The sequence below is a fragment of the Dipodomys merriami genome, unplaced genomic scaffold (assembly GCF_024711535.1).
Source record: "Dipodomys merriami isolate MVZ:Mamm:240054 unplaced genomic scaffold, mDipMer1.0.p SCAF_42, whole genome shotgun sequence".
NCBI classification, from domain to species: domain Eukaryota; kingdom Metazoa; phylum Chordata; class Mammalia; order Rodentia; family Heteromyidae; genus Dipodomys; species Dipodomys merriami.
The window spans coordinates 3,176,864-3,204,087 of record NW_027205826.1 but is presented as its reverse complement, the minus strand read 5'-3'; the positions used below and the strand labels follow the sequence as shown (position 1 = coordinate 3,204,087).

General features: G+C 55.5%; 2 protein-coding genes across 2 annotated transcripts; both read right to left on the bottom strand.

Annotated features, from left to right (window-relative positions):
* Window positions 1-361: 361 nt before the first annotated feature.
* On the bottom strand, window positions 362-10,118 carry Fdxr (ferredoxin reductase). The gene is made up of 12 exons (XM_069993062.1): window positions 9,966-10,118; window positions 9,032-9,135; window positions 4,271-4,366; window positions 4,012-4,134; window positions 3,771-3,884; window positions 3,474-3,575; window positions 2,477-2,584; window positions 2,140-2,224; window positions 1,841-2,040; window positions 1,563-1,734; window positions 859-1,029; window positions 362-743 (listed from the first exon to the last, which is right to left on the bottom strand). Exons 1-12 carry the CDS (start codon window positions 10,042-10,044, stop codon window positions 613-615), a joined length of 1,485 nt encoding a protein of 494 aa, XP_069849163.1. The 5' UTR covers window positions 10,045-10,118; the 3' UTR covers window positions 362-612.
* Window positions 10,119-12,677: 2,559 nt separating this feature from the next.
* Window positions 12,678-26,905, bottom strand: Fads6 (fatty acid desaturase 6). Its single transcript, XM_069992827.1, has 9 exons — window positions 26,822-26,905; window positions 24,900-24,989; window positions 23,828-23,879; window positions 23,446-23,727; window positions 22,721-22,887; window positions 21,048-21,228; window positions 19,178-19,365; window positions 18,156-18,335; window positions 12,678-17,125 (listed from the first exon to the last, which is right to left on the bottom strand). Exons 1-9 carry the CDS (start codon window positions 26,903-26,905, stop codon window positions 16,976-16,978), a joined length of 1,374 nt encoding a protein of 457 aa, XP_069848928.1. The 3' UTR covers window positions 12,678-16,975.
* Between the last annotated feature and the right edge of the window lie 319 nt (window positions 26,906-27,224).

The following is a 27,224-nucleotide window of genomic DNA, read 5'->3' as shown; positions in this document are numbered from 1 at the left end:
GTGCGCCGAGGGTCGCGAGGCACGGGGTGCCCAGAGGGGGCCCCAAGGCCACACCTGCCCGCCATGGGGGGGGGGTGGACGGGGGGTGGGGGTGTCCCAAGGCTGCTGCCGCGGGGGAGGGTCACCTCGCCTCTCACTGCTGGGCTGGGCAGGGGTAAGCAGGCCGCAGGGCCGGCAGAGCCGGATCGGTGCGCCGCGCCAGCCGCCCCCCAGGCCCCCGCCCCAGCCCCCAGAGGCTCCGGCGCAGGGCGCGCTTCCACAGCGCCACCTGGTGGCCCGGGCTAGCCGGGGCCAGAAGGTGACCCTGCTGCCCCCCCCCCCCCCAGCCCCCAAAGAAGCATCCACCATCAACAGTGTATACTTTGGTTTCAGCTAGTTTATTTCCGGCATCCCCACCACCACCGAGTGGCCCTCCGGAGTCCAGCGGGAGGGGGAGGGCGGAGCGGAGCGGGGCAGCGTCGGCCTGCGCGAGGCAGCCAAGACCCCAGGCCAGGTGGGCAGTGGGGTGTCTAGGGTGTGGAGCGGGGCTCACGCTGGGCCCGGCCCTCTCCCTCGTTGACCTGGGCCGGGATCCAGGCTCAGTGTCCCAGGGGCCTGGGCAGGGATCCGGGCTCAGCCTCCCAACAGCCGCAGCATCTCCTGTGGATCCACCAGCTTCTCTCGGGGCTTCCCGGCGCGCCGGCCTCGGGACACCTCCTCGGCATCCAGCTTCTCCCAGTCTGAGAAGGAGACTGGCCGGACTCCTGAGGCAGAAGGGACACAGCCAGTGTGGTCTCCTCCTCCTTCACCTTCCTCCCAAAGAGTGGGGGGGGGGTCACCCGTCCCCCCCACCCAGGACCTCGGTGGGCAAGCCCAGACCTCGGCTTCTGAGCAGGGCCTGGATGGCCGCGGAACCGGGCCGGGGACCGGAGGGCAGCAGCCCAGCCTTCAGGTCCTGCAGCAGCTGCTGGCTGGTGAGGAAGCTGTCCGTCATGGTGGTGGCAATGACGCCCACGGGTCCCCTCTTCACCCATCCGCTGCAGTAGAGTCCTGAGAGAGCGAAAACAGGAGTGGCTGGCTGTGGCTTGGCCAGCCTGTGCCCCACCTGTACAGAGAGGTGCACGCAGACACTCGCCACAAACCTCCCGGTGAACCCCAACAGCTAGGCTCACGGTGGCCACTCATCCAGCACCCTGGATGCTTCTGAACCTGTTCTACTCTGTTAGGCTCCTTAGACCTCAGTTTCCCGGAAGCTAGGGGCTGGGGCCTGCTCACCCCCAGCCTAGCAGACCCTCAGGAGCATTTATTGACTGGAGAAATAATCAGAACAATTAGACCAGAAGTGGCCTGAAGAGAGAAGGCTGCCTCAGCTCCCATCCCAGCACTGAGCGAAGGGCCTAGCCCAGAGCAGACGGGTAAGCGTTTGTTGAATGACTTAATGACCACACATCTGGCCATGTAAGGGTAGGCTGGGTCCTGGGCCAGGCCTGCCCGCGAGAGCTTCTCGGTGCTTGGCACTAGTGAATGATGGGCCAGGAGACACAGCCTCCTACCACACACGCCCAGCCTTCCCACACGCTCACCTGGCACCTCCACAACCCGGCCTTCTGTGTTGGGGATGATGCCAAGTTTAGGGTCAAAGGGCACACTGGGGTCGATGGAGCGGCTCTTGTAGCCAACGCTGCTCAGCACCAGCCCACAGGGGAGGTCCTCGGTGTCTCCTGTGGGCACCGCCTGGGCGGCCTCCCCGACGTCCTGCGGGGAGAGTGGGGACATCACCAGGCTGTGGGGTGGAGAGGCCTCAGAAGGCGGGGGGGGGGGATATGGGGGGGCAGGGGTATCCTTGGGTAACGAGACTCACTTCCAGTCTGGTGATCGCCAGGCGGATTCCCGCTGCCCGCCGCCCATCTGGAGTGGGAAGCACCTGCTGGGGGCTTCGGCAAAAGCGGAGGCCCCAGGCTCGGGAGGCCAGGGCTCGGCGGGCGGCCTCCTCCGCGCGTGGCTGCTCCGTGGCTGTGCGCAGCAGCAGTTCGCTCAGCCGCTTCCTGGGCCGCGGGACCTCTGGCGGCAACATGGGGCACCTCAGGGCTGTCCCTGCCCACAGGACCCCCCCCCCGGGAGCCCCCCATTCCTCCCAGGGGGCCAGGCCGGACCCCTCACCCTTTATGCTGTCCTGAAGACCTAAAAAATCCTTAGGATCCAGAAGGGGCCGTGTTCCTGGTAACTGGATCATCTCCCGAAGCTCCTGGAGCGTGGGGTGGGAGTGGGGGTGGTCAGACTCAGAACACAGCCCCCCCCACACACACACACACAAGGCAGCCTGGGGCAGGAGACACCACCATGGAAAGTTCCAGGCACTGGGAATCCTGCCTGCTCCCCAGGGTCCCTCCCAGGCAGCAGCCACTCGAGGGGCTCTGATGACCACCCCCGCCACACACCCCCCATACATGGGGACCCTCTGCTTGGGACCCTGCCCCTCCCCCTCTGGTCCCAGTACCTTGATGGTGAAGGCCACTTGTAGGGGCCCGCGCCGGCCCACTATCCACACGGTCTTCACCTGACTCTGCCTCAGCACCTCCAAAGCAGCCTCTGTGATGTCCGTTTTCTGGCACAAAAGGAGGTGCTTGAAATCATCACACACTGCCCTGGGGAAGGGAACTGGCCAGTTGGTTTTGTCTCTAACCTAAGGCGGAAGGCTGGGGGGGGGGGGGGGGGGGGAGATGGTACCACGTCTCCCCCTGGTGGGCATTATGAGTATTGCGGGCAACTGCACACAGGGAGGGTTACAGTGTGTTGGGAACAAAGGAGGCTAGGGGGCTGGAGACAGAAGGCAGGTGCTGGCTCTTGGTGGGGAGGGAGGGATAAGCGTACAATTCCTGGGCTGGTAACCTGCTAGGAACTGCAGTAGACTGGACTCAAAAAAATTTGGCAGTGGACCACGATTCAAGGTGGTCCCAGAGGACTGCCTGGTAAAAGGAGAAACTAAGCCAAGGCCTGGAAGCGGAACGTGGAACTTGCAACACGCAGGAGTCAGGTCAGACTGCTCCGGGCAGGGGGCTGGTGTACATAAAGGTCCCGAGGCACACTGAAGTCTTAAAAGTCAGCTGGGCGCCCGGTGGCTCACGCCTGTAATCCTGGCTACTCAGGAGGCTGAGATCTGAGGATCACAGTTCAAAGACAACCTGGGCAGGAAAGTCTGAGACTCTTATCTCCAATTAGCCACTCAAAAACCGGAAGTGGCGCTGTAGCTCAAGTGGTAGAGTGCTCACCTTGAGCTGAAGAGCTGAGGGGCAGTGCCCAGGCCCAGAGTTCAGGCCCCACAAAAGAAAAAAGAAAAAAAAGTCCATGCTGCCGGGAGTCCTGGTTTTCGGGAGGGCTGGGCCTGACCCCAGGCCGCAGGGCTGAGCTCGGCTTGGCGCTGGGAGGCTGACCGAGGGCCAGCCAGCCTCCTGCGTGACTCGCCTCCTCCCCTCTACCTCCGGCCTCGGGCTCACCTCCAGGTGCTCAGGTGGGGTCAGCAGGATGCGGGCCACGTCCAGAGCCACATTCCCCTGCCCCAGAATCACGGCTGTGTCACAGTTCAGGTCCGGCATCAGCTGGGGGAGGGGAAAGGTCTTCATGGGTCTCTGGGCCTCTTCATTTCAATCTCCCCTGCACAGCCTCCTCCTGCCCGCTCCCCCTCCCCCTCCCCCCCCCGTGCCCTGGGGTCCCCTCCCCCGCAATGCTTGAGCAGGAGAGTCCAGCCTACCTGTGTTGGGGTGACCCCCAGCCAGCGTGACCCCTCAGCTCACCTCCCGGTTCTCAGGGAGCCCGTTGTACCAGCCCACAAAGGCCCGGGCAGACAGCACGCCGGGCAGCTCCTCGCCGGGAACCCCCAGGGCCCGGTGGTCCTCCGCCCCATAGCTCTGAGGAGAGAGCACAGGCCCAGCTCCCAGCAGCCCCTTCTAGAAGCTTCCACGCCCCCGGGGGCCTTGCACCCGTCACCTCTGGCCTGAGCATCCCCTCCCCTGCCGCCACCCCCCCTCCACGCACCAGCACCACAGCGTGGTAGGCCTCCTGTAACTCCGGCACCGTCACGTCCCTGCCGATGGCCACGTTGCCCCAGAAGGCACAGCGGTCAGAGCGGGCCGTCTGGGTGAACGTGTGGATGACATTCTGCCAGGCAGCATCAAGGGAGAGGGATTCGAGGTGAGGCGGCTCCGGGCATGGCCAGTGTCCCCCTCAACCCAGGGTCCCCAGGAACATCCCCCCCCGCCTCACACGCCTCGCCTCCACGCCCAGCATGACTCACCTTCACCTCAGGGTGATCGGGAGCCACACCAAAGCGCACCAGGCCAAAGGGCACCGGCTGCTTCTCGTAGATGTCCACCTGGGCCTGGGGGTGGTGCTGTGGGAAAGGATGCAGGGTTTTTGGGGGGGGCGCGGGGGGAGAAGCTGGGTCTCCCTCCTGGACAGAGCAGGAGAGTTTTCCTCTCGGGTGACCACCCGGAGGAGAGGAAGTGCTTCCCTGCATGTATCCACCTGAGGGACCTGGGGCAGCACAAGCAGCAAGAGGGGCTGAGGTCAGACCTCAGTCAGGACCGCCAGCTGTGAGGCTGCGGGCAGCGTGGGCAGCTATGGAGGGTATTGCTCTGCGCTGGAGTGGAGTAAGGAGCTTCCTCCCCTGGTCCGACGTGAGTCATGCTAACTGCCTTCCAACATTGCTTCACTTCTAGAAATTTCCAGCTGACCTGATGGCTGAGAACCCAGCCTTTGAAGTTCACACCTGCCTTCGTAGAGTCCCAAGATCACCCCACTGGAACAAGGATGGCCAGCCAAGAAGTGGAGGGGAGGGGAAGGAAGGGAGGGGAGAGGCTGGGGGGCATTCTCCACCCCCACGGAACCTCTAGGGGCTGCAGGGAAGGCACAGGGTCTGGGTGCGGTAGAGACCAGTAAATGCCAGGGGCTCCCTGGGTGCCCCGCCCCCCAGGTGAACTGGAGGCGCTGGGGAAGTGAGGGCAGACGGACCCTGCAAGCAGCTCAGCGCAAAGCAGCGGGGCTCCCAGGGTCCCACGCCCGGTGTCCAGGCTCATGCCAGTCCCCAGCCAATGAGCCTCAAACCTGGTGAGCACCTGTCCCCAGCCCCTCACCTTGGCCCAAGGTCCCCCTTTCTAGTCCATGGCCTGCCTGCCTGCCCCAAGTCCAGGCTGCCTCACCCATCCACCCCTCCTGCCTCTCCCCTTCTCTGGCCAGCCCATAGGTGACCACTCAAACCACCTCCTGCAGACCATGAGTTCCTTAGGGTATCGGTTAGGACAGCCCTACTAGTGGCATTCAAGGGAGGATCCAATGCGAGCATCTGCTGTGGCCCAAGTCACTTTCTCTGGTTGCCAGGATACAAAGGTCAGACTGCTCTGAACGTCAGCCCCTCCCAATCGCCCTCACTGTCATGGCCCCTGACATTCTGCTGCAGAGGGGCCTGCACTCCAGGTCTCTGGCTCTCCAAGGCCAGCTCCACGCTCCCCTAAGTGCACGCAACTCGCAAGTCCTCTGCCCGGTGTGGTGGAACAGTCTGGAATCCCAGCTCTTATAAAATGGAGGTAGGAGGATCTTGAATTCTAGGCTGTCTAGGCTATAATAGTTAAAAAAAAAAAAAAAAAAAAAAAAAGCCAGGTGCTGATGGCTCACACCTGTAATCCTAACTACTCAGGAGTTGGCAAGACTCCTATCTCCAATTAAACACCAAAAAGCAGGAAGTGGAGCTGTGGCTCAAGTGGTAGAGCACTAACCTTAAGCAAAAAAACTCAGGGACAGTACACGAGCCGTCAGTTCAAACCCCATGACCAAATAACAAAAAAAAAGTGGGGTGGGGGGGCGGAGCAGGAGCGGTGCCAGAGCTGGGCGCTAATGGCTCCCATCTACAATCCTAGCTATTTAGGAAGCCGAAATCTGATGATTGCCGTCCAAAGCCAGACTGCAAAGGAAAATCGTTGTGACTCTTATCTCCAACCAGCCAGCAAAAAGCCAGAAGTGAAGCTGTCACTCAAGTGAAGTGCTAGCCTTGAGCAAAAAAGCTAAGGGACAGCACCCAGGCCTAGAGTTTGAGCCCCAGAACTAGCAGGTATGTGAACACATGTGTGCACATGCACATCCACACACGGAGACACATACACACGCTGGGCATGCAGCTCGGTATGCTTAAGACCCTGGGTTTGATCACCAGCACCAGAGGAGGGAAAATCCCATAATTCCATAAACTAACCTCCTCCCTTCTGCTCTTCTGACCCTCCATCTACCTAGAGTCCAGTTAGGTAGTGGGCCTGTCACCTACCCCTCTCTCCTGGCTCATCAACCTCACATCCTTGGCCTCCTCCTCTCCAAACCCTGCTTCCGTCTACCCTCCAGACAGAACACGCCAATAAAAAAATAAAGGACAGGCAGTGTGCCTCAGGGGTCATTGAAAAAGCACTTTTCTAGCAAGCACTAGGCCCTAAGTCCAATATTCAGCAAAGCCCAAACTAACCAAACAAAAAAAGAAGCCCCATTATCTCCTGCCTAAAAGCCAATGCCCTGGAGCAGTGGGCAGCAGAATTCTGGTGCTGATCCCAGGGCACCAGCCACCGTGTTTGATCAAGTCTGAGCTGGGCCCAGAAATGTTCATTTTTAAAAGTTCTCCTGGGTGAATGCCAGTGCATCACACTTACAATTCTAGCTACTTAGGAAGCGAAGATCTGGAGGATAAAAAAATTGAAGCCATAGCCGGGCACCGGTGGCTCACATCTTGTTGGGAGCTGACAGTAAAGCTCAAAGGTCATCTTGACCCCTGTGTTCAATTGAAGGCACACACAAGAAACTGGCTTACTTGAAAGACACCAGGTGCCCGGGATTGCTTTGCTATGTCTGCAGAGTTTGTTTTACTTTCAACCAGTTGACCTTGTCTTGTTTTTACTGCACTCTGTTTTCACTGAAATTTTCCTTGTTTTTTTTTCTGGACTATAGTAACCTTATGTTACCTCTTGACTTCTAACAGTATATATTAGGGAACGTTGAAAATAAACGGGGCTGCAATCTTGAGCTGCAGACCTCCCAACCCCATCTTTTGTTTTTTGTCTTTTTTTTTTCTCATCCTCGCTCCCTAAATAAGGATTCCCGTTCCTTGCCAGCAGGCTCCGGCAACACCTGTGATCCTAGCTACTCAGGAGCCTGAGATCTGAGGATCACAGTTCAAAGTCAGCCTAGGCAGGAAAGTCTGTGAGACTCTTATCGCCAATAAACCACTCAGAAAACCGGAAGTGGCACTGTGGCTCAAGTGATAGAGTGCTATCGTTGAACTGAAGAGCTGAGGGACAGCGCCCAGGCCCAGAGTTCAAGCACCATGACTGACAAAAAAAAAAAAAAAAAAGAATTGAAGCCAAAAGTCCACCAGATCCAAAATAAGCAGCAGCAGCAAAAGGCACAACTGGAGGTGTTGCTCAAGAGGCAGAGAGCCATCTATGCAAGCAAGCCAAGAGAGCACACAACCCTGAATTCAAAACCCATTACCATTAAAAAACAAGAAGTGCCCCAGGGGACTCTTATGGGGTGGGGCTGTACACAGCACCCAGAAAAGCCAGCCAAGTCCAGTGTGGTCTGGGTATCTGGGCCCTGTCCCCCTCCTCAGCCCTCAGGCTCCCCTTCGCCCCTCAAACCCACATCTGCCCTCGTGCACTTGCTAGTTCCCTGAAGGGCACACGCCTCCCTCCTCTGGCCTTGGTCCACACAGGGTTCCCTGGACCTGGCACATTTCTGTTATCCTATCCTGGCCTGACACCCGCTGTGGGCTTTCAGACATGAGAATCTGGACAGCTCTTCCTCTGGACTGAGTTAGAGGCCCCTCTCTGTGTAGACCCTAAAATGTCCTGTGCCCACCCCCCTCCCCAGCCCCCCAACCTTGAGCACATGGTTCCAGTGCGCAGAACATGCTGGTGTCCAGTCCAATGATTACTAGGTAAGCAACGGCAGACTGGCCTGATTCAGACGGCTGACACCCAGGTCCGGGCACCTTCTCTGTGCCCAGGGTGGAGCCATGGAGAGCCTCCCCCACCGTTGTGCCTCCCCCTGGGAGCATGACGCCTGTATCAGGTTGGACATGAGGATGCTGGGAGATGCACTGCTCAGAACCAGACTCAACCTGAAATCAGTGCCCCGCCCACAGACACGGATGGAGCTAAGAACCCTGCCTGGAAGGCCTGTTTTCCCTTGCTCAAGGCTCAGCTAACACAGTGGCCCCCACACAAAGCCCTACAAGGCCTCTCTGATCAGCTTCCTGGCCTCCATCCAGAGCCCAAGCTATCCCCTTCAGGACATGGCCTTGAATTCCAAGCTGATTCCACAAACGAGGCCCTAGCTAGAGCCTGTGTGTGGCTTTCAGTGTGGCTCAATTCGTGTCCCAGGAAACCGCTTCTGATGGTGCCCACCTGCTTGGCTCACCCTGCTTGCCTCTCCATCATTACCTCGGCCACGGTGCAACCTGGGGGGCAGGCCCAGGCCGCTTTTCAGCAGTTTTCTCTGAGGTCTTCCTAGTTGCGGCACAGAAAGCCCCATGTCACAGCAAACTGGATACACCAGTGGGTCACTCTACTTTTCAAGTATTGGCCTCTGTGCATAATTAATATATTCACCCTTTCTTATGTCTCTCCAAGGCCCCAAAAGGCTAGGCCACTGTCTTTCCTTGTCCAAACTTATCTTGTCCCCTCCTCCTAGATCTCAAGGTCTACTGTGGTCCACAGTGGAAGCCTTGAGTCCTTGGGGAAGGGAACAGGCAGGGGGAGGCTCTGACTTGAGACCTTGACTCTGAATGGAGAAAAGCACAGGTTGGGAGAGGAGCTGTGGGAGAGGATGGGATGGTGAGTAGGTAATGGTCACAGAATGCCATACGGAGGGGGTAGCCTTGACATACAGAATGTGGGGGTGGGGTGGGGGGTGTTGAATGGAGACAGGAGAAAGGAGAAACCCACTCTATTACCTAGTCCAGATGGGCTGGGGCCATCTCAAAAGGCAAGCCAAAGGGGGTGGGGCTTGCCCTTCGTATTACCTTTAGCAGGTGTTGGGCTGTATAGAAGCCAGCTGGGCCGCTGCCCACCACACAGATCTGAGGAGCCTCTTCCTGCGTGGAGAACTGCTGGTAGAAACGTAGGGCTGCACAGAGAAGAGAGAGCGTGGGGCTAGGAAGGAGGCTCCGTGGTAGAGCGTTTGCTTTGCATACCTGAGGCCCTCGGTTCAATTCCTCAGCACCACATAAGCAAAAAAGAAAAAAGCCAGAAGTGGCACTGTGGCTCAAGTGGTAGAGCGCTAGCCTTGAGCTGAAGAGCTGAGGGACAGCGCCCAGGCCCAGAGTTCAGGCCCCACGACTGGACTCCCAAAAAAAAAAAAAAAAAGAGAAGAGAGAGCAAGACCAAGCTGACACGGTCTCCCTATCCCAAATCACAAGAGACGCACCCTCACTTGCATCTCCTTCCGGTTCCTCGAAGTTCTGTCACTTGCGGGGTCCCTTACTTCATCTGAACCCCCAAAGGCTGCTGGTTTTATCCAGAGCCCTATGCCTGACCCCTGAACCTGCAGCTAATGATGGCCTACTCTCAACCCTCATTGTCTCTGAAGCACAGTTCCTCATTATCCTTATGGGGTATCCTGCCCATCTGACGACGATCCCACAGACTCCCTATCACCCCCAATCCCGCCACTGTGGGTCGCCCCACCACGCCCCTCACCTTCCCTCTCCCTCCTTTCTCTACGGGACTCTGTACTGATCTTACCCTACCCTATCCCGCCTGAGATTTCCCGGTCGCCTACCCCCGTTCACTCCGTCTCACCCCGAGACCTCGCCTCGCACCGCACACACTCCATCTGCCCCCCTCCCCCTTCCCGCACCCCACCACGCCTGGTCCCCAGCTCCGATCCGACCCCTGCACTCCGCGCTCCCAGGCTTCCCCGCGTTCCCGCGATCCCATGCAGTGTCCTGCTCGTACTCGGGGTATTCCTGGCGAGAGGCGGTCGGATCCGAGGCCACGCCGACCGGTGACACCAGAACCAGAAGCGCGGAGCCATGCTCAGGAACAGCACGCAGAAGCCGACCCGCGCCTGGCCACGCACAGCTCGGGGGCGGCCGCACTCCGTCCGGTGCGGGGCACGCCCTCATCCGGCTGCGGACACGCCCACCCGGCTCGGCCCCGCCTCCCGCCGGCTGCGGACACGCCCACAGCCGTGGCCCGGCTCCTCCCGGTTCCCCCACCCCAGCCCGTGTCCCGTGGAAAAGCACAACTGTGCGGCTCCACCCCGAGCCCCAAAAGAACCCTGTCCCCCAGAACCCCGTCCATCCGCCGAGGCCCCCGCCACCCTCGACTTCCAGGCTCTAAGAGACTTCATTTCTCCCAGGTCTTGCCCCATCCTGCCAAATGCCGGAAACCTACATTTGGAGGAAAGCAAATCCCCATCTCTCTTTCAATAGCTCTCTAGGGAGAGAGCCAATTAAAAAGGGGCTTACTTAAGCCTCTCCGGAGGCCTTTGTCGCTCGCTGATGACGCAATAGGCTGCGCGCGTATTTCGTCTCAGCCAATCAGAAGTCCGGCTCCAAGCGAGCCTCCCCTCCATTGGGTAATAGCCTTCGGGAGCCAAGTCCGCGGCGAAGCGCTCCGGGCTGCGGCGCACGCCGGTGCCTCTACTCAACTCCAGTGCAGTTCCAGGCGTGGTTCCGGCGTTGTCACTGCTGTGATCCTGCAAGATGTTGTGCGTGGTGGAGCGCGGGAGGATATTGAGCCGTGAAGAGCTGGTCCCGCCATACTCTCTTCCCCGTAACTGGAGAAGAAAGCGGCGGGGGGTCGGGAGGGAGAATGGTTTGCCCCAGGTACTGGGATAAGACACTCGGCTAGGAGGCACATTTTAAGGAAATGCCATTTAAGAACCTAATACTTAGGGCAAAGAACGCATGTTTTAATACACCCTAGAGTTTTCGTTTTTGTTTTTGCTTTGAGACAGGGTGTTCGAACTCACCGTCGTCCTGCTCCAGCCTCCGGAGTGCTGAGAAAGTGCAGCTCCAGGAGCCAGAGGTTCAAGCCTATAATCCTAGTTACTCAAGAGGCAGAGATCTGAGGATAGCGGTTCTAAGCCAGCCAGTGAAGATAAATCCGAGAGGCTTATCTCTAATGAATCAGCAAAAAGCTGGTGTAGAGAACCAGTCTTAGATGAAAAAACTAAATGAGAGTGCAAGGCCCTGAGTTCAAGCCCCACTACCAGCACAATGAGGCCAGAGCACTTGCCTAGAGAACAGGAGGCAGTATCAATGGTGATCTCTGACCCATATGCCTGATGCTATTTCCTCCAGGGCCTCTCTCCTTTGAAGATACCTTAAACTCACTCTCCCAAGTTACTAGGAGTAAAGGCCTTTCATCTCTTACAGCACCAGATCCTATTTCATTATTATTTATGTCCTTTTATCTGAATTTGCTTTGTGTGGATATGTATCTTGAGGATTGGACACAACATCAGGTTTATTCCTGAGCTACCCTCCTAGCCCCTGGGTTTATTTTTAATTCTTGAATTGGGCAACACTTTATTCCATAAAAATAGAGTAAGAGGTATGATGATCTGAGCCAAAGGAGATTATTTTTAATAAACAAGACGGGCTGGAAGGAAGAGACAAGCCAGGTATGGTGGTATCCACCTGTAATCCCATCACTTGAGAGGCTGTGTGGCAGCTGTGTGGCCAGTCTGAGCTACGTAGGTACACCTTGCTTTAAATAAATTAAAATCAACAACAGCAAAAACCTTTTGAAATGACCGACTTTATTATTATTATTATTATTATTATTATTATTATTATTATTATTATTATTATTATTTTGCCAGTCCTGAGGCTTGAACTCAGGGACTGGGCACTGTCCCTGAGCATCTTTTGCTCAAGGATAGCACTCTACTACTTGAGCCACAGCACCACTTGTGGTCTTTTGTGTACTAAGGAATCAAACCCAGGGTTTCATGCATGCTAGGCAAGCACTCCACCATTAATCCACGTTCCTAGCCTATCTTTTTTTCTTTTTAAAGACAGGGCCTCACTGTAACATAGGCTTACCACTAACTAGTCTTCCTGCTTCACCCTTTAGAGGGTGGAGATTGTAGGTGTATGCCACCAGTCTTGGCTTAAGTTACGTTCCTTGTAAACTGGAAACAAGGAAATAAAAGGAAAATAACTGACTAGTTAACTTCAGGTTATTTCAGGTTACTTCATTTGTGAGAGGAATAAAGAACAGAAGGAAAGATGTTTTGCCTATTGAAATTGAAGTGACAGGGAAATTTGGCCATTGTCTCCCAATCCTGATTTCTCAGCAGTCAGACAAAACTTAATTTCCCCTTGGTGAACTTGAAAGTACATGACACCTTTTTTATTTTTAGTTTTATTTTTTTATTTTTTGTCAGTCATGGGGCCTGAACTCTGGGCCTGGGTGCTGTCTCTCAGCTCTTCAACTCAAGGCTAGCACTCTACCACTTGAGCCATAACACCACTTCTGCTTATGTGGTGCTGAGGAATCAAACCCAGGGCCTCATGCATGCAAGGCAAGCACTCTCCCACTGAGCCACCTTCCCAGCCCACCACTTTGATTTTTAACCTGGTGTTGGGGCCTCAGACAGGAGCTTAGTCTAAAACAATGGTCTCCTCTAATTTCTTTTGAACACTGATTACACACTTGTCATTTCTGATAATTTTTATTGAAGTATAGTAGACAGAAAAGCACACAAATCATAATGGATGGCTTGATGAATTCTCACAAGGTATAACCATGTAACCACCACCAAGACTGAGAAATAGAATAGTATCCCAGGAGTCCTCTGTGCCCTCTCCTACCAACAAGTAAATATTCTTTTTTTCTCTACTGTGATGTTGTATTTCATGCCTGTCCTGCAAACTATGCTTGCAGACCAAAGCTGTTAATAGTCCTGTTTTGTATGAATCACAAGAATTATTTTTGTATTATTTTTTTGCTGGTTCTTGAACTCAGCACCTGGACACTGTCCTTTAACTTTTTTATTCAAGGCCAGCACTCTACTGCTTGAGCCCTAGCTCCACTTCTGGATTTTTCTAGTTAATTGGGGATAAAAGTCACACAAGCATTCTTTCCTGGGATACTTTTGAATCTGGATCCTGTGATCTCAGCCTCCAGATAGATAGATGGTAGATAGAGAGAGATGTAGATATATGATTTTTAAAAATTTATCTGGGCTCTGGTGGCTTACACCTGTAATCCAAGCTACTCAGGAGGCTGAGAGCTGAGGATCCTGGTTCAAAGCTAGCCCGGGCAGGAAAGTCCATGAAACTTTTATCACCAAATTAACCACCAGAAAGCCAGAATTAGAGATGTGACACAAAGTGGTAGAGTGCTAGCCTTAAGTATAAAAGCTCAGGGACGGTGCCCGGGCCCAGAGTTGAGCTCTATGACCAAAAAGAACAACAACAACAACAAGTTTAATATTTTGTGACATGAAAATTGCCTGAAATTCAAATTTCAGTGTTTACACATAAAGTTTTATTGGAACACAACTATGTTTGTTTTTGTGGTTTTTAACATACCATCTATTGCTATTTTTTTTCACTTTGATGGCACAATTTAGTTATGGCAAGGACAGTATGATCCATAACACCAAAAAATATTGAGTATATGGCCCTTTCTAGAGTTTGACAACACCTGCACTAACCTGTTAACTCCCTGAGGGTGGGGGCCAGTTTCATTTACTCATTTGTCCCCAGAGGCTCATACAGTACCTGACTCCCAGTGGATGTTCAAAGAATTTATCTTGATTCTTGTGTAAGTGGCTCACACCTATAATCTCAGCTACTGGGAGATATAGGTAGGAGAATTGCAGTTTGAGGCTAACCTATAGCAAAAGCTTGAGACCCTGCCCGAAAAATAACTAAAAGCATAAAGGGTTGAAGGTGTGACTCATACTGAGCCTAGCTATTAAGTGTGAGACCCTGAGTTCAAACCCCAGCACTGCCCCCCCCAAAAAATCTTAATGGTAAAATGGTTATTGTCTCTCATGGAAGAAAGAGATGGAAATCCAGGGTAGGACACCTAGAAAGCTTTCTAGGGCTTTGCATTGAGCAATAGTATGTGATGGTTTTGAATATAGATTCTGGAGTCCCACACTGGATTTAAATCCCTCTTCAGGTAATACTAGCTGTGTGACACAAAGTTCTCCTATCTGTAATGTGAGGGAAAAATAACTCTTGTAAATATTAAAATTAGATGATGGAAGGAAGTGGCAGTGTGGCTCAAGTGGTAGAGTGCTAGCCTTGAGCACAAAGAGGCTCAGGGATCATGCCCAGGCCTTGACTTCAAGCCCCCAGGACAGTAAAAGAAAAAGACAGTAAAAGAAAAAAAGAAAGTAACCCTTTGGGGTGGGTGGCATGGCTCAGTTGATAGAGCGCTAGCCAATGAGCAAAAGTGTCAGGTGTACTGAGTTCAAGTTCTGGTCTCAGAACAAGAAAAGAAAATTAGATGATGGAAATGAAGGTGTGAAACAAGTGGTAGAGCACCAGCCTTGAGGGAGAGTGTGAGGCCATGAGTTCAAGTCCCACTCCTGGAACAAAAACATAAATAGTAAATGACATAAGTAAAAACACCTGCCACATGTAAATGGTAGTTATTAGTGTCATTGTCACCTCCGATCTACCTCTGCAAATTAGGCCCTAGAAATACTTCATTCACACCTATCGCCTTCTGTCACCTCTTGAGGCCCTGGTGTCCCCAATCCACATCCTCAGAGCAACAGAAAATCAAGTTCCACAGTGACTTAAATGACTTGTTCCTGGGGTCTCTATAGTACAGCCTGGGCTGGTCAGGGCCTCCTACTGCTTCCTATCCCCCCATTTAGGCCCAGATGAAAAACCCCAAGTCATTGCTTGTGTATTTGGATGGTTTAATCATTCGTCTAGAGTATGCATCTGCTGATCCTTTTCCTGACATCATATTTTTCATATGGAGTATTCACAGCTTGATGAATCACATTCCCAGACCAGGAGGGAGGGGGGCATTCTGAGCTACTAATGCATTTCAAAAGAGCAGCAAGAACATATAGCAAAGCATTAGACCAGGATGGCTGCCAAGCATGCCCTGTTCCAAGAGGGCTGCTTGGATCCCAAACATCTCTATCAGTGAGCCTCCCAGCGGGGAACAGATGGCACACTCAGAAGGCATGAGTGAAGAGGGTTAAGTGATAAGAACTTTGTGCAGAGGTGTGAACAGCCTCAGGAGACAGAGAAGCACCCAGAACCCAGCACAGCAACTGGGAGCCACCGCCAGGACAGGCCTTCAAGAAGCCCAAGGAGGGAGTCGTGTGGCAAGTTGTGAAGGGAGCAGCACCTGAAGGTGCTTAGGATGCTGTCAGGAGAGGACCACACAGAGGGAGGGAGAAAGGACCTGGAGGGGCAGATGGTAGCTATGCGGCAGAGCTGCCTAGGCCATGCTGGACACGGCGACACAAGCCTCTCCAAGGATGCAGTGTTGTCCCTCTCCTCCCTCTGCCCACCCAAAGGTTCCCCTTTGCTGGCATCTAGCCTCTCATCCTCAGGGTCAATGTGCTCTTCATCCATCCAAAGATTTAACTGGAAAATAAGGTAATTGTGTGCTCAGAAAAATGACTTATTGCTTGAAACCAAGAACAATATTGTCCCACAGGGGACATTTGACCATATATGGAGACATTTTTGATTGTCATAAACTTGGGCTCCCAGCATCAAGTAGGTAGGAGCTGAGGCATAACTGTACATCCCAGAATGTATCAGGCTAGCTACTCAGGAAGCTAAAGATCAAGGGTCCAAGCCAGCCCAGGTAGAAAAGTCTATGAGACCACTAAGGAAAAAAAAAAAAAGTCAGAAGTGGAACTGTGGCACTGGTATGGCACCAGCCTGAGCTAAAAAGCTCAGGGACAGTGCCCAGGCCCTGAGTTCAAGTCCCAGTACTGGCACCACACACCCAAATTCCAGAATGCACAGCAGAGCCAACAAAGAATTAGCTAGACAAACTGTCAATAGTGTTGAGGCAAGGAAGTCTCTGGCTTCCTGTCACAGGCCTGGCTTCCTCTGTCTCCTTCAGCCTCTACCTCGGCCCTTCCTTGTACCCTTGAGAGGGTCTAGCTCTGTCAAGGGAAGCTCCCAGCCTCTCTCAACTCCTCCTACTATGGGCTGAGATCTCATTGTGACAGTGGCTTAGTCTTCTGGGTCTGTCATCAAACCATCCTTGCACTGCTGAGCCCAACTCTTCATTCAAGCCCTTCTATCTCACCCCAGCCTCCTTCCCTTAATTTCCTTCGAAGGCCTTCTGGGTTCCAGAGTCCCATATCCTCCTCCAGCCTCAGCTTCCTGCCAGTAATTTTCTCTTCCGGGTTCACTGCTTCTAAACATCATGGAACAGCTTTTTCTGAAGCTGACCAAGGTCACGTCCAAAGCTATCAATGCTCTTCCTCCAACTGTCCCTGAGGCACTTGCTCCTTTCGCTTCCCCCACAAAATGATTCCCTTTTATCTCACTAATACTCTGGACCTTGGCAAAACCGGGTATTACACAGGCTCCCATGACTGAGAAACTAGGGACACTTGCCAAAAGTGACAGTGCCCTGTGCTTCCTGGGGCAGGGGTGGGGGCAGAGCCTCAGAGGGTACAGGAGAAGTTGTGGCTAAGCTAGTGTGTGGCTCTCAGGCACCAGGGAACCCCAGGCCAAGCAGATCAGCTCTTCTCCCAGCATTCCCTTCTGTCTTCCAGGTGACCGGGCCACAGAATCCCATCTCACCCTCTAACCCTAGCCTAGCTCCAACAGAGCAGCAGAAGGAATCTTGAACTGGAGCTAGCAGAGGCCAGCAACCATATTTCTTGCCCCCACACAACCCTAGAATCCCAGAAAAATAAAAAACAAAACAGGGCAAAGTGACCTCTGGGATGCCGGGCATGGCCACTGCCCAAGTAGAGGCCCTGCTGGGCCAGGGCTCCACCCTCACTGCAACCCCACCAGCTCAGTGATGGGCGGGGCGTGCACCATGAACTCCTCGTAGTGACTGAGGAAGAGTCTCAACCGAGCCAGGTAGGAGTCTTCATTGTACGGCAGCTGTTTCTCCCGGAAGAACTGGGACACCAAGGGCTTCACCTGAGGAAGATGGAGTGGAAGGGCTCTGTGCGTGCCAGGGGCCGGCCCTTCACCCACCCAGCTTTTACCTGCCTCCCAGAGGATGCTGGGAGGCCCCGGCTTGGGAAATGACCCAGGGCTGTGGTGATGGAGAACTCCTGTCTACTCCAACTCTACTACAGACAAGGGAAGGAGGGGATCTCCCCAGCCCTCCCACGGGCTCCCGCGGCAAGACAACTTTCTTAGCAGAGGGCAGTGAAAAGCACAGCTCCCTTTTGCCAAGCCCAAACTTCATGTCAAACATTCCTGATCCTTTTTCTTTTTCTTTCTTCCTCCCATCATTCTTTTTCTTCCTCCCTCCCTTTCTCCCTCTCTTTCTCTCTCTGCCTGCCTGCCTTCCTTCCCCTCCCTCCCTCCCTCCCTTCCTTCTTTTCATGTGTATGTGTATGTGCACTCCAGTACTGGAGTTTGAACTCAGGGCCTGGGTGCTGTCTCTACATTTCTTCACTCAAGGCTGGTGTTCTACACTCAAGCCACACCTCTGCTTCCAGCTTCTTTTTGCTGGTTAATTGGAGCTCAAAGTCTCATAGACTTTCCTGCCTGGGCTGCCTCCAAACCATGATCCTCAGATCTCAGCCTCCTGAGTTGCTAGGATTACAGGTGTAAGCCTCCGGTGCTCAGCTTCAGATCTGCTGCCTCATGTCACCCTCAAAGCTCCTCAAGGTAGGCACTGCACACACACACACACACACACACACACACACACACACACACACACACACACACACACACACACACACACACACACCCCTAGCAGACAGGGAAGGTGAAGTTCAGTGAACTTGCCAGAATCACACTGCTAGTGAGAAACCCAGTTAGCTCAGTTCTGAAGTTCATGGTGGCTACTGGACTCCCGGCTGCCCTTTCTGGGTGACTGTGACCAGGCCAGGCCAGTACAGGAGGGACTCGGGGTTCAGGTGGGCTCCGGGGATCCCGCAGTCCTCCCTCAGACGCACCGCGCATCCCATGCCTCAGCCCAGCCCTCGGCTACCTTGAGGCACATGTTGTCGGAGAGCTCGGGGAACAGGTGGTGCTCCACGTGGCAGCTGATGAGCGAGTGGCCGAACGCCCAGTCCAGCACTGGCAGCCGGGGCAGGTTGAGGACACCGAGGCTCATCATGTAAATTCGGCTGGGCTTCTTGTCCGGGGCAAACATGGGCAATCCAAGGTGCTGGGACAGACACGGGGGTCAGGCCGGGACAGCCTTGAACCCACCCCTAACCTGTCCCAGGGGTCCTGGTTGAGCCCACAGGGGCCCTGTGCCTTCTGCTCCCCAAATCCCACTCTCGTAGGACCTGATAGAGCTATGGGGAGGTTGGGGCTCCAGTGCTAACTCAGGCTGGGCCCTGAGCTGAGTCTCCCCCACCTCTAGGCCTCTTTCCCCCCCATCTGGACAACAAAGGACTTGGCCTGGAGTCTAGGCACACCCCCAAGACCCAGTACTCAGAATACCCGGATTGCCTGGAGCTTGCTTCACCTCCCTGCATGCCTCACTGGTCAAAACCCTACTCTTGCTTCAAGATCATGTTTGCATGTCTCGTGTACTTAATTCAACACTTGTATGCAGGAATCTCCTTCTCCACTAGGCCTCACTGCTGGAGAACAAGCGCAAGACAGGAACCTCAGGGGATGAAGTGATCATCAGCAATTCTAGTGTGCCAGGAGCTCTAACTCAGGGTCTCCTTCAGCTGGGGAGTAGGAAGGCTCTCCTGTGGAAATGGCACCCAAACCGAATGCTGGGCGCCTGGCCTTCCAGAAAGAACTCCCTCCCCCACCTAGCTCATTTCCTCTTGCCTGCATCATGGCATTGGCTGCACCCCCACTTTGTGCCCCACAGGCATCCAGGCAAGGATGGAGGCATGCTACCACTGTGAGGAGATGCCAGGTCCTCCCCCAGATGCCTCAAGGCTCTAAGGTGAGCAGGAAGGCAGCTGTGACAGATGAGTCTTGAGTTCAGCCTGTGGCCGGTGACCCTGGAGGGCTGGGGGGGGGGGGTGCTGGGAGAGCGCTCACCTGGAAGATGTTGACGTGCAGGTATGGGTGGACCAGCAGAGATCTGGTGAGCAGCATGCAGGCCAGGGCCGAGCTGGGGCTCCTGAAGCCTGACACGTTCAGGAACAGCCAGTACTGAGAATAAAGGCCCAGGGAAATCAGGCCTAGTGACCTCAGAGCCAGCCTCAGTTCCACCGTCCTTAACCGGCCTGTCAGAGGAATCAGAATCAGACAGAAGAGTGAGGGCTGGGTCAGGGCTGGAGTCCTCATGAGGGAGAGGCAAAAAGGGAAAGGCTGGGAAGATAGGGAGAGACAGCGCCCTGGTGGAGATGACGCCCCTTCTTCACGAAGCCTCTGGGCCACTGATGGAGCAAAGCCCCGGACAGCCTGCAGCAGACCCGCGGTGGGAAGGGACCCAGCCAGATGCCAGAGTGGCCACAGGGTTATAAAAGGGAGCCTCCAGGGGCTACTGAATTTCAGGCCCCACTTCTCACTCTCTTGCATGGGAAGTCTGAACAATCCTTCTCTTCCCTCTCTTCCTCCTCCCCCTCTTCTTCTTCCTCACTTTTCCCTTCCTCCTCTTCTTCCTCCTCCCCTCCTCCTCCCTTTCCCTCTCCTCTTCCTCTCCACCTCTTTCTCACCTTCTTCCCCTTCTCCTCCCTCTCTTCCTCCTCCTCTCCTTCCCCTTCCTCTTCTTTCTCCTCCTCTCCTCCTCCTCCTTCTCCCCTCCTCTCCATCCTCCCCTCTTCCTCCTCTTCCTCCCCCTCCTCCTCTTCTTCCTCCTCCCCTACCGTCTCCTCCTCCTCCCCTTCCTCTTCCTCCCCCTCTTCTTCTTCTTCACTTTTCCCTTCCTCTTCCTCCTCCTCCCCTCCCCCTCCTTTCCCCCTCCTCTTCCTCTCCACCTCTTCCTCACCTTCTTCCCCCTCCTCCTCCCTCTCTTCTTCCTCCTCCTTCTCCCCACCTCTTCCCCCTCCTCCTCCCCTACCATCTCTTCCTCCTCCCCTTCCTCTTCCTCCTCTCCCTCTTCCCCCTCCTGTCCTCCTCTCCCTCCTCCCTTCCCCTTCCTCTCCCTCCTCCTCCTCTTCCCCCTCCTCCTTCTCTTCCACCTCCTCTTCCCCTTCCTTCTCCTCCTCTTCCCCTCCTCCTCTTCTTCCTCTTCCTCCTCTTCTTCCTCCTCCCCTTCCTCCTCCTCCCCTACTTTCTCCTCCACTCCCTCCTCCCTTCCCCTTCCTCCCCCTCCTCCTCCTCTTCCCCCTCCTTCTCCTTCTCTCCCTCCTCCTCCTCCTCCCCCTCCTCCTTCTCCTCTTCTCCCTCCTCCTCCCCAGGAAGCAGGTGGACAAGACCTCATACAGGCATCTGGGAGTCCTAGCTGGGAGCTTGAACCAACCCACCAGCAGCTAAGAGGTTTTACTCAGTAAAGGACCTAGGACCCCTAGACAGGACCAATCATGAGCGAGCTCCCGGTAGCTAAGGGTGCTAAGGTACTGCTAAAGATGCAATGCATCCATCTTACACCTCTGAACAGTGTGCGCCACGGCGAGGATGAGGAAATCAACCCGAGGCAAACCTCATCAAGGTCAAGGCCGGCCCCGCAGCCCCATTCCTTCCCGCGACACCAGCCATCCGGGCACACCGTGGCATTTGTTCTCGGCATCTTGACAGAAAGCACTCTTCCAGCCTCATTGCTGGAGCCTCCAAAGGACTGGAAGCTCAAGTCACATGACATGAGTACGTCACCAGCCAGCAAGTGTGGCACCGCAGACCAGGACCAGGTCTGGGGAAGCTTTCCTGAGTGTCTTCTGGCCCCCCAAGAGCTGCTTCCACAAAGCTAGGAAGGGGTTGGGACAGCACATTGTCCAGCACCGAGCCCCAGGCTGCAACAGTAACTCACCAAGAGCCACCAGTGGGGTTAAGATGGGGATGGACAAGGGCGCGAGGAACATGTAGACGTAGCGGTTGAGGCTGGGCAGCTTCCAGGTGCTGGAGTCCCCCAGGCCCACCACGTTGGTGTAGCCATGATGCATCTTCACGTGGTTGTACTTGCCATCTTCGGCGGGGAAGGCTGTGCACACCTGGGGAGGCAGCCAGAGACCGTGGCAGGGGGAGGTGGGGCCTGGGGGAAACATGAGACCCCTCCCCTCCACAAACCCTGTGATCCCAGGGCCTTCCTCTCCAAGTAAACTCACAGGGGCAGCCAGTCCATCTGACGACCTGGCTGTCCAGTCTACACAAGTAAAGCTGTATGTGTGTGGACGTGCTATTATCTCACAAAACACTTGGCATCCTGAGGCTGTATCCGGAAGGAGCGAGGGTACACGGCCAGCCTCCACTCACCTGTGAGCAGACAGCTATGTGGCCTGAGGGTTTGTGAAGGGATATGAGTTCACTTGCCCCTTGAGGTGATGTTTTCACTGGCACAAATCCTGGATAGATTTTTCAAAGCCACTTCTAAGGAACAGCATGAGCTCTTTGGCTCTACCCCCTTGAGCCACAGCTCCACTTTCTGGCTTTTTGTGATTCATTGGAGACAAGAAGAGTCTCTTGGACTTTTCCTGCTCTGGCTGGCTTTGAACTGAGATCCTCAGATCTCAGCCTCCCGAGTAGCTAGAATGACAGGCGTGAGCCACCAGCGCCCAGCTTTCTTTTGTTTCTGAGACATGGTCTCATACTAAATTTGTCTGGGTTGGCTTCTCAATCCTCTTGCCTTCCCTTCCCAAGTAGCCTGGATTACAGGCCTGTGTCACCATGCCCAGCTTCATACAGTTTCATAAAGTTACATGACTTTACCAAAAGCAAAACAGGGGTTAAAAAAAAAAATCTCAGGACACAGGGCTATTCCTGCCAAAAAGCGACTGCTTCTGTTTCCAGCGTTCTGATTTATCCTAGGCTACCTCATGGTCAGGTGAAGGAGTCTTTGAGAGAAACATCTGGCAAAGAAGAGAAAAGAGTCATAAGCTAGCAGGGAACTTTTGCCTTCCTCACTGGACTAAATGTGAGAAGATAAGAAGGCAGAGCACGGGGTGGGAGGAACAGGAGGAAGGGGAAAGGTGGGGTGACAGGAGGCTGGAGGAGGGAGCATCTCTGGATGGCTCAGATGTGGCCAGGTGTTGGAGTTGTGACACCGGCTCCTCCCCCCTCTTTATATCACGGGACACATTATGCAATTAGCTGCAAAAGATGGAGGCCTCGGTGCTTATACCTGCGGGGCAAGGCAATTACCCAGCAGCACTGGCGGCTGCAAATGTCCTGCGGGGAGGGGAGAACTCTGGCCACACTTGGCCCAGGGCTGCAGAGAGGTGCATAGGCCCCAAAACAAAGAAGGATGCCCGGGCCAAGTTTACTACCGCAGGTAGATGCTCAGATCCAAATCGCCCTCAGGATGCACACCCTCTGTCAGGAGTTTGGAGAAAGGCACCCATGCACGTCGGAATTCAGTGCATCCCGAATCCCGGGCTCCACGCGCCACCCAGCCCCGGCTGCCCACCTGTGTGAGCACACACTCACAATGTACAAACCCGCATGCCTGCACAGAATCCCGAGACTGCCCACCTCGCCTGGACTCACCTCCACAAAGAAAAGCATCCAGAGCTTACTCCAGCGTTTGGACTGGGTGAGGGCACTGTGCGTGGCCAGGTGACTGCCCTTGACCGTCAGCGTGGAGTGGCACACCCCCAAGATGGCAATGCCGGTGGCAAAGAGCAGGACGTTCTCAAAGCGCAGACACAGGAACCCTGCCAGGGGAGGGGGAAAGTGAAGGGGGGCAGGGGCAAAGGACAGCACGGCTCCCAGATCTTAGCCATCTGAGCCCGGACAGACACTCACTACAAAGTCCCAGGCCGGAGTGGGTTTAGTTTGGGGGCTGCCCTAGGCAGGTATCCTTGTGATTTGGCGGGAGGGGGGGATGTGCCCCAGGGAGCACAGATAGAGCCCCAGGTCTGGCCAAGGAGACTGGGAGGGTCACCACCCTGACCCCAGCAGGGGCAGAGGTGAGGCTGGCTGACTCCAGATAGGACAGAGAGGTCCAGGGGGACCCTCCCACGGGGGACCCCCCCCTCCACACCACCCCCTCCCCTGCTCAGGCCTCCCCACCCCTCCCCACTCCCCTCCCTGACCCCTTCTAACTTTTTCCTCCGCCACCTTCCAGCCCTCACTTTCTCCCTGCCCCCTCCCCAGTGCTCAGCACCTCTGGGGACCAGGGCTGATCACCCCAAACCCGGACTGGGCGGTGGGGGGGGGGGGGCTTGAGTTAACCCCTTCCTCCCCGCCCCGCCGTACGCCGCGGGCCTCACCGGCTGGCACGGCCAGGAGGCTGAGCGCCAGGATGGCGCAGTCCACGCCGCGGCGCTGCCACCACGAGCTCGCCCTCACCACGCCCTGCACCTGCCGCTCCAGCTCGGCCAGCAGCGCCCGGGCCGCGGCCCCGCCGGCCCCGCCGGCCCCGGGGTCCCCGTGCGCCCCGCCGGCCCCCGGGGGCGCGCGGTTGCGCGCGGGCTCCATGCGCTCCCGGGACGGACGCACGCGCAGCGCCGAGCACTGCAGGGCTCGGAGTGACCCGCGACCCGCGGCGTCGGCTGCGGCACCGCCGGGGGGGGGGGGGGGGGCGGGGAGCGGGCGGGGCGGAGTCACGCGGGATGCCCGCCCCCCCCAGTCACCAGGGGAGGCAGGGCGCACCCAAACCAGCCCCCAGCAGCCGGGGTGGCCGGGCTGGGGCGAGGAGGCCACGCTGGGGAACAGGAAGGGGAGGCGAGATCAGAGACACCCCCCTTCCGGGGGACAGGCCCCCAAGGTCTTCCTCCCCCTCCTCTCCTCAGCTGATCCCCCGGCTCTGAGTCCTTCTCGCAAGGGCATCTGGGGCTGGGGCATCGGTCCCTCCCGCCTCTCTTCAAGGGACCTTCCTGGCTCTGCCCCTTGGGTTCAAGCAGGGTCTTGGGGTCACCACCACCCTCCCCCAGCAGTGCTTGGAGAGCCTCCCCTCCAGTGTGGCCTTCGCAGAAGGCAGCCGTGGGGACGGGTCTCTGGGGTCCAGTACTACTTGGGAAGAGACAGAAGCCACCGTTTCTGAGCCAGGAACCGATGGCTCCCAGCTGGAATCCTAGCTTCTCAGGAGGCTGGGACCTGAGGCTGGAGGTTCCAGCCTCTGTGGGACTCTTTATCTCTAAGTCTGTGAGGCTTGGAGAAGTCTGTGAGACTCTTGTCTCTGATGAACCAGCAAAAAGCCCAAAGTGGAGATGTGGTTCAGGTGGTAGAACACCAGCCAGGAGAGAACATGAGTCCCTTGAGTTCAAGCTCCAGTACCAGCACACAGAATCCCGAACACCTGGCATGCTGGACGGGGGGAGGGGGAGCATTCTCAGCAGGAGACCATTGGGAAGGGAAACTGAGTTTGTGTTGTGTGTGTGTGTGTGTGTGTGTGTGTGAGGGGGGGGGTAGATGAGAGTAATGATTCTTTTCCTGGGGTTCTCTCAGGCCTCTCCCTCAGATTTATATGAAAAATAAGATTTCTTCTTTTCTTTGGTCTCGGGGCCTGAACTCTGGGCCTGGGCGCAGTCCCTCAGCTCTTCAGCTCAAGGCCAGCCCTCTACCACTTGAACCACAGTGCCGCTTCTGGCTTTTTCTGCTTATCTGATACTGAGGAACCGAATCCAGGGCCTCACACATGCAAGGCAAGAATTCTACCAATGAGCCACCCTCCCGGCCATAAAAAGTTGGATTTCTTCACCAGGCAGTGTTCTAAGGAACTTACAAGGGCTGAGACCAATTCTGAGCACGCATGCATTTTGTTCCGGGTGACTCGGTTGGCAGCATGGAGCACAGGCGTGGGCTGTGAGCAGAGCTAGGAGGAGCACAAGAAAGCGGACTCACAGGTCCCCCTGGCCACGGGGCCAGCGGCAGAGCAAGTGCCCATGGCCAAGGACACATTGTCCTGCCAGCTGCCACCAATGTCTGGGAGACTCCTCTCCCCCATCACATCACTCCCCCCTCCCCTGCTCACAAAGGGGGGGGGATGGACTGCTCAGGCCTGTGGGGGGAGAGGCTTGGAGGTGGGGGTTGGCCTCCATCCATCTAGGCTGTTTTGATTCCCCACACAAAGGAGCCTAGAGGGCCCAGGAGCAGGTCTGGGCAGGTTCCTCCACACTGCTCACAATGAGCTACTGGCCAGCTACTACCAGAGACAGCCAAATCTGGAGGCACCCCATTCCCCCTTTCCCCCACAGCCCCACTTCCGTCCTCACCCAACCCCTTACTTGTTTACATGAGACTCCACATACATGAAGAACGTGGCCAGTATCACTAGCTGTGTCCTTGGAGGAATTACTCAACTTCTCTGAACCTCCCTATTATGTATACTGAAAACCAGTCATTTAAAGGGGTGAGACAAATATCGATGAGAGCTTTGTTATGCTTGGAGCTGGTGGCTCACTCCTGTAATCCTAGCTATCCAGGAGCATGAGATCTGAGAGCCATGGTTCGAACGCAGTCCAGACAGCAAAGTCTGTGAGACTCTTACCTCCAATTAAATCACCAAAACAGCCAGAAGTGAAGCTGGGGCTCAAGTAGTAGAACACTAGCCTTGAGCAAACCAACTAAATAGTAACACCCTGGCCCTGAGTTCAAGTCCCTGTACTAGCACGAAAGGAAAGAAAAATAGCTTTTTTTTTTCTTTTTTTTGCCCATCCTAGGGTTTGAACTCAGGGCGTGAGTGACGTCCCTGAGCAGCCACAGCTCCACTTCTGGCTTAACTAGAGGTAAGAGTCTCATAGACTTTCCTACCCAGGCTAGTTTTGAACCCCAGTCTTCAGATCTCACCTTCCTGAGCAGCTAGGATTACGGCGTGAGCCACGGGTACCTGGCCAGCCTTGTTGTTTGACTCCTAGGCTCATCCCTCTGAAAGCTATCATCACCGTCACGGATATTTGATCAAATATACACCCTTTACACCTGGGGCTGTAGTTGCCAGTTGTTCGTTGCAGTCTCCCAGCTCAGCTCTATCTGCGACCAGCGACTGCTCTCCGACCTCTGCCCTCCAGTGGTCAGGGCCTGCCCTTTCTTACCTCTAGGTATCAATTTCCAGGCTCACTGTTTATACTCCTGGCTGCCCCTCCCTCACTCATCCTCCGGGCTTCTGGGACTTCAGTCAGCACTTCGAAGCTCTTCCAGTGTTCTTGTGTATTTTGCTTATGCAACCCACTTTATTGAACGTCTGCTCTGTGCCAGGCATTCTGGCTTTCTGTCCTCTCCTCTGACCTCAGCCTCTGCCAGTGGTTGGCAATGCTACTTGGCGACGAGGCCTCTCTCTGACCCTGCAATCCAGCCATAGGAGCCCCTCCCTGTGTTTGTGTTGACTGCCTGTATTAGTCAGGATAAGTAATGCCAGTGGCTACAACAAACATCCCCAGTATCTCAGTGGCGAAAGACAACGCAGGGTTGTTTCTAACTCGCGTCACAGTGCAGTATGGATCAGATGACCCTTCTCTGAATGGTGACAGGGTGATCGGGCCCTATCCATTTTCGGGTGACCCCATCTCTAATCCATACAGCAGAGGAAGGAAGAGCAGGGGAAGCTCCCCTGCCCCCCTCCCAGCTCATCCACACGCAGCTGTGGAAACAGAGCCTTCCTGTATGCCAGGGGGCAGGGGCAGAATGGTGGCAGAGTCTGCATCTCACTGGCAGCGCAGAGGACTTGCTGAGGGCCAGGACCCTGCCCACGCCTCCCTCCTGCTTCCAGGAGGCCCCGCTATAACTGCCCATCTGTTCACACACACACACCTGCATTCGCCCGGCCATCCGTGTGCAGGACCGAGTGTGTGTGGCCGAGAACAGGCTGCCTGGAGCAGAGGGACGGGCTCCTGGCAGAGCGCAGGTCCTGCTGTCATCCTAGCCACTTGGGAGGCGGAGATCTGAGGATCACAGCTCAACGCCAGCCGGGGCAGGAAAGGCTGTGAGACTCAACCACCAAGAAAAAAGCAGACGTGGAGCTGTGGCTCAAGTGGTAAAGTGCCAGCCTTGAGTGAATAAGAGAATGAGCTAAGGCACAGCACCTAGGGCTTGAACTCAGACAGACACAGAG

Bases quoted from the DNA above. Each gene is read 5' to 3' on its own strand.
- Fdxr (XM_069993062.1), bottom strand. From the start codon at position 10,044: ATGGCTCCGCGCTTCTGGTTCTGGTGTCACCGGTCGGCGTGGCCTCGG. The intron at 2,225-2,476 runs GTACTGGGACCA...CCCACGCTCCAG, and splicing joins AAGTGGCCTTCACCATCAAG to GAGCTTCGGGAGATGATCCA. The intron at 1,030-1,562 runs GTGAGCGTGTGG...TCGCTCTCTCAG, and splicing joins CCGGGTTGTGGAGGTGCCAG to GACTCTACTGCAGCGGATGG.
- Fads6 (XM_069992827.1), bottom strand. From the start codon at position 26,905: ATGGGCAGTTATAGCGGGGCCTCCTGGAAGCAGGAGGGAGGCGTGGGC. The intron at 23,880-24,899 runs GTAAGTTCCTTA...CCTGTTCCCCAG, and splicing joins CAGAATTGGTCTCAGCCCTT to CGTGGCCTCCTCGCCCCAGC. The intron at 21,229-22,720 runs GTGAGTCCAGGC...CTGCCTCCCCAG, and splicing joins GGATGCTTTTCTTTGTGGAG to GTGTGCACAGCCTTCCCCGC.